This window comes from Peromyscus eremicus, chromosome 1, assembly GCF_949786415.1.
Source record: "Peromyscus eremicus chromosome 1, PerEre_H2_v1, whole genome shotgun sequence".
NCBI lineage: Eukaryota > Metazoa > Chordata > Mammalia > Rodentia > Cricetidae > Peromyscus > Peromyscus eremicus.
In genome coordinates this window covers 15,476,632-15,482,631 of record NC_081416.1, presented here as the reverse complement: position 1 = coordinate 15,482,631, position 6,000 = coordinate 15,476,632, and the positions used below count along the sequence as shown (strand labels likewise).

General features: G+C 47.4%; 1 protein-coding gene across 1 annotated transcript in view; it reads left to right on the top strand.

Moving 5' to 3' along the window:
- Positions 1 to 204: 204 nt before the first annotated feature.
- As3mt (arsenite methyltransferase) overlaps positions 205 to 6,000 on the top strand; it is a gene marked incomplete at its 5' end in the record, with an annotated part of 33,759 nt that continues 27,963 nt past the window's right edge. The window contains 5 exons of the mRNA XM_059256917.1: positions 205 to 426; positions 669 to 796; positions 1,530 to 1,680; positions 2,136 to 2,272; positions 4,363 to 4,432. Of these exons, the coding sequence (XP_059112900.1) occupies positions 205 to 426; positions 669 to 796; positions 1,530 to 1,680; positions 2,136 to 2,272; positions 4,363 to 4,432 (708 nt within the window). The remainder of the gene's footprint in view (positions 427 to 668; positions 797 to 1,529; positions 1,681 to 2,135; positions 2,273 to 4,362; positions 4,433 to 6,000) is intronic.

Below are 6,000 nucleotides of genomic sequence, written 5' to 3'. Positions count from 1 at the left end.
CCATGAGACTCAGCAGTGTGTAGGGCTGGGCGGCTGCGGGCGGGTTTGCACGCTGAGCGGTTGCAGGTCAGCCAGGAGGCGTGGCCTCGGCGCTGCTCCCGAGCGAGCGGAGTTGGCTTATCCCAGGTGTAGGAACGTGGAGCTCGTGAGTCAGTGAGTAGCTGTCCCCCTGCCTTCCGTCCAGTCCCCTTCTGACCTCTGCCTTCCCACAGGCCCACAGCGCCCCCTACCCTGCTCCCACCTCTGGGCAGGGCCTGCGTGGGCCTCGCTGAAGGCCTCAGTTCCTGTCCACTCCGCCCTGTGTGCTGGGGTCCTCCGTCTTGCCCGCAGCCGGGTCCCTCCCAGTGTGGTCACCCGGTTCAGCCTCTCTTCTCCCCTTTGTCAGTGGCCGCTCCCCGAGACGCTGAGATCCACAAGGACGTTCAGGTGAGGGCCCGGGGAATGGCTGGCGTGAGATCGCTGGTCTGTGGGAGTCTTGCAGCAAGCGCTTCTGCTCGCAGAGCAGTGTGGGGGAGGGCAGGCTGGGACGTGGGGGTAGCGTTTACCTTGAGCAAAGGCCGGTGGGCTGGAGTTAAGCTGAACTGTGAGTGTGGCCGAGGCCTCGAGCTCTGCAGGCGACAACTCCAGTCCATTTTCTCCTGGCTTCTCCTCCTTGCCTGTTGAATCAGAACTACTACGGGAATGTACTGAAGACATCTGCAGACCTCCAGACTAATGCTTGTGTCACCCCAGTCACTTTGGTCCCCAAGTACATCCGGGAAACTCTGAAGAATGTACACGAGGACGTTACCTCGAGGTAGAGTGTATATGCTGTTTCCAAGAAGCCTCCAGACTGCAATTTTCCCATACTGGTCACTAGGGAATTTAGCCATCTCTGTTGGCCGTCCTGCTTCCCATATCTACTGTGGAACCCCCAAAGCTGGCCACTGAGCTTCTTGTGCCTCAGCTGGAGACCCCTCAAAGATGCTCTCCATCTCTTCCCATTTTAGGAGACATTCACGTTTTTAATAGATTAGCTCACACTTTCTAAACAGTCATGGCTCCCGATCTAGCCTTTCCCTGCCGTAGTATTGCCCACCCAGAGAGCCATTATCAGAGAGGGCACCTTACCCCCTGCCTCTCCAGCACCTCAGTGAAGCCCTCCTGGGGTCGTGAAGCCTTCCTCCCCTAGGCGCTACAGCACCCACTCCAGTGGCACTCACTCTCAGTCAGCCATGGGAAAGGTTTTCCATTCTGTTGTTTTTACCTCTCAAGGTATAGTGCGTGCACCTGGGGGGCAGAATACTTTCCTTGTTCAGCAGTCAGTGCCTTAGATGTATTTATTCAACAAGTAGTTTAGATGGTTTTCTTGAGTCTTGCCACCTTGCACGGTGCTGGTCCACATGGCTATGGCGGACATGGTTCCGATTTAGTGGGAGAGACAAGATAGTGACGTAAGTGGGTGATGGAGGAACGGAGGGAGGAAGTAGAGCTTTACTACTGGAGAATTTGCTAGTCTGTTTTTAAAACACGTCTTTTCCATTTCTCAGGTATTATGGCTGTGGTCTGGTTGTCCCTGAGCTCCTGGAAAACTGCCGGATTTTGGATCTGGGTTGCGGAAGTGGCAGAGACTGCTATGTGCTTAGCCAGCTAGTTGGCGAGAAGGGACATGTCACTGGAATAGACATGACTGAGGTCCAGGTAACACAAAGATTTGGAGGAAAAGGAGGAGAGGTTTCTCCAGATCATCTTTGAGGCCTGAAACTGCTTCCAGCCTTTCTTTATGGTATTTAAGAAGGCTGGGGTTTTGTTGCTGCCTCTAGTGACCTAGAAGTTGAAGACATTGACAATCAGTGACTGTCCTGGAGAAGTCAGTCAGAGGTTTAACCCAGTGGCACTTCCTCTTCTCCTTTCTTTGTCCTCCTGGCCAGAAAGAACTGTCATTCGATGAGAGATTACCTCAGGCAAGACTCACCTAGTTGGGAACTTCTGTCCCAGGCTGTTGCATATCTTACATGGCTCACGAATCTTGTGTTTCTATCCAAAATAACCCAGGGCAGGGAAGCATGTGGCATTAGTAATAGGACAGTTTTCAGGGAAAAATATTTATTTTTGTAATAGTGTTGATTACCAAATCTGTATTTTTCTTTCTCCAGGTGGAAGTGGCTAAAACCTATCTTGAGTACCACATGGAAAAATTTGGTTTCCAGGCACCCAATGTGGCTTTTATTCACGGCTGCATTGAGAAGTTGGCGGAGGCTGGAGTGCAGAAGGAGAGCTACGACATCGTCGTGTAGGGCTACCGCCTTTCCGCTATGAGCAAAGCCCAGCTCAGTTTGAGCACACACATGCTACCACTCTTTGAAGAATTAAACTAGGGGCTGGAGAGATGGCTCAGTGGTTAAGAGCACTGACTGCTCTTCCACAGGACCTGGGTTCAATTCCCATGTACCCACATGGCGGCTCACACCTGTCTGTAACTCCAGTGCCAGGGGATCCCACATCCTGACACAGACATACATGCAGGAAAAACACCAATGCACATATAGTAAAAATAAATATTTTTAAAAGTTGAAAAAAGAAAAAGGGGCCAGGCGTTGGTGGCGCCCGCCTTTAATCCCAGCACTCGGGAGGCAGAGCCAGGCAGATCTCTGTGAGTTCGAGGCCAGCCTAGGCTACCAAGTGAGTTCCAGGAAAGGTGCAAAGCTACACAGAGAAACCCTGTCTTGAAAAAACAAAACAAAAAAAAAAAAAAAAAAAAGAAAAAGGAATTAAACTGAACTTAGCAGGCCTTCATAAAGGAAGGAAGCTGTAATGAGCTCTCTATAGTCCACTAAACAAAACACAGCTGTCTGAGAGAGAATTTAAAGTTGCCAGGCATGTCTAGCCTCTGGCACAACCATGTGGTCAAGGATAGCTATGTATACAACCCAACACAAAAGCATAAACTTAAAATATTGTGAGTTTGTTTTGTTTTGTCCCTCAATTGGGCATTTGTTGGTAAGTTAGGAGGAGACAAAGTCATGTTGCAGTGTGGACACATCTGCCCACCGACCTAAAGCCGGTGAGCTCCCCAGACCAGCCAGACCACAGCCTGTGCTCTGTGACGGACACTCACCTCTTATTGGAGTGTAACGGTGGGTCGTGTCGTAAGAACTTTGTATTGGAGCGTTATCTAATTGTGTGCACATCAGTGTGTACTCACCCAGACTTTGATGATAGAGTCCACTGCACACTTAGGCTGTGTGGTGTACACCATAGAGCCAGCCTGTTGATACCAGGGCCCAACGAACAGAGCAGTCCAGACATAAGAGGTGATGCTATCCAGGGTTGTGGTGGCCGCTCAAGACGTGCGAGGTTGCTGTTGAAAGCCTAGCAGACTATTTTACAGCGTGTTTTCTTGTAAGCAGAGTAAATTCACCATAAAATAGTGATAAAAGCATCATAAAAAAAGGCCAGGAGCATCATTGTTTGTATGTGTTGTACTTTTCTACAGCCAGCAGTCAGTAAGGTGTGGACGCCAGCCTCGTCACAAACACTTGGCTAATGTACTATGGCCTTGTTCTGGGTGTTGCTGTCCTAGACAATTACAGGCTTTATTGTAATTTTATGGGACTACCATCATCTATGTGGTATTCTGTTTTGTTCTGTTTGTTTTGAGACAGGGTCTCACTATGTAGTTATGGCTGGACTGGAAAGTGCTGTGTAGACCAGGCTGACCTTGAATGCACAGAGATCTGCTTGCCTTTGCCTCCTGATTAAAGGCACGCACCATCACATTTAGCAACGACTGCATTTTTTTTTCATGGCAAATTATGGTGTTTTGTGTTTCTCATTTTCCTGAGTCATTGTTAAATCATGCCCAAGTGACAGGATTGGGCCTTTTTTTTTTTTCTTTTGATGCTGGGAATTGAACCCTAAAGAAGCATTTAACCAGTTTCACACCTAGCCTCAAATGAAAATACTGGGAAAGCTCCCTTTGAGGGATTTGAACACCTGCCATGATAGGCATCGAGTCCGGGTTTTGTTTTCTTGCCTAGTGAATATCAGGACAAAACAAGAACCATGCGTCATATTCCTGCACTTTGCACTCACTACTTGCTTACAGATATGTCTTTTTTTTTTTTTTCTTCTGGAGCTGAGGACCGAACCCAGGGCCTTGCACTTGCCAGGCAAGTGCTGTACCACTGAGCTAAATCCCCAACCCCCAGATATGTCTTAAACAACTTGCCTAGTTCCCTTATCTCGGGAAAGTTGAGTATGGGGAAGAAAGGAGAGTCGGGAAGAAGCAGGTACCTCTGCTGGTAAGATGGAAGCCCCTTTTGGGTCTTCAAGGATTTGAGTCCGTCAACATCTGCTCTTTTTTCCCCTTATTGTTTTTAGATCCAATTGTGTTATCAACCTTGTCCCCGATAAAGGACAAGTGCTTCGGGAGGTGTATCACATGCTCAAGGTGAGGGCAGGAGGGAGACATAATCTGTTAACACCAGAGAGGGCTGACAGGATCACGTTCTCTTCTGGAACTAAGAACTCAAACTCTTGATTTATGCACCAAGTTAAGAGGGAGCCAAGTTGGTCATGGTGGAGTTCAAGGCCAACTGTCTGAGATGCTGTTTCAAAAAACAAACAAAAAAGTGCACAAAAGTTGGGGTGGGGTGGCATAGGGTGAGAGTAATGCCCTAGACAGGGCTTATTTTCCTCTCAGGCTGCTGGTGATTGACTGTTAGAACATTCACCTTCTTTCCTGTTGCCCTGGCTACTATTGATTTTGGCTCTCAGATAACACCTGCGGAGTCACCAGAACCTGTTGACTCACTGAAAAATTTCTATGAATTTGCCTTTTCTAGAACAGATCCTGTTTCTCAATGATACTATTTCCGATGCCAAGATATCTTATCTTTGGAAAAATCTAAGATGGAAGTTTTATATGGATGCCTTTTTAAAAGTGAAACTTCCAGGAGCTTCCTGTCCTTCCTGCCTATGAAAGGATTTGTTTCTTGGTGCTAGAAAACAAAGCATTCTGGGATTTGGAGGGCTGAAGGTGTAATCCAGTGGCAAATGTGTGATTGGCATACACGAGGCTCAATCCCTAGCACTCTGAAAATACATTCTGGGGTTTTTGGCTTACAGAGCTATTACATTGCTCAAATAGAAGTATCTATAAAGGGCTCGGGCGGGGGTTCAGTGGTTAAGAGCACTGGCTGCTCTCTCAGAGGACCCAGGTTCAATTCCCAGCACCTACATGGTGGCTTACAACCATCTGTAATTCCAGTTCTAGGGGCTTGATGCCCTCTTCTGGCCCTCGAGGGTACAAGGACACAGACATACATGTAGGCAAACACTTACGCATGTAAAAATAATAAAATAAAAATTTAAAAGTATCTATGTAGGAATGATCTCATGTTATTTCAAGGATGCCATTTGTATACCAGCTCATGATCTTCACTGAGATCAACTAAGAAAAGCTAAACATTACTATAGAATATAGGCATCCACGCTTTTGAAATTAGCTAAACAACACCTTCAATCCCTGCTGACTCCTTTGACCTAGATGTTAAGGATATATAAAAATTTTAATGTGTAATAATATCACTGTAATTTCCCTTCCTTTTTTTTTTTTTTTTTTTTTTTTTTGGTTTGTTTGTTTGAGACAGGGTTTCTTTGTGAAAGCTCTGGCTATTCTGGAACTCATGATTTAGGTCAGGCTGGCCTCAAACTCAGAAATCCTCCTGCCTCTGATTCCTGAGTGCTGAGATTAAAGGCGTGCGCCACCACTGCCTGCCTTCATTACTGTAATTTCCTTCCTCCCTCTCTCCCTTCCTCTCTTCCTCCTTCTCTCTTTTTCTCTCTCTCTCTCTTTTTTTTCTGAGACAGGGTTTCTCTGTGTAGCCCTGGCTGTCCTGGAACTCACTCAGTAGCCCAGGCTGGCCTCGAATTCACAGAGATCCACCTGGCTCTGCCTCCCGAGTGCTAGGATTAAAAGCGTGCGCCGCCGCCGCCACCACCCCCTGGCTCAATTAC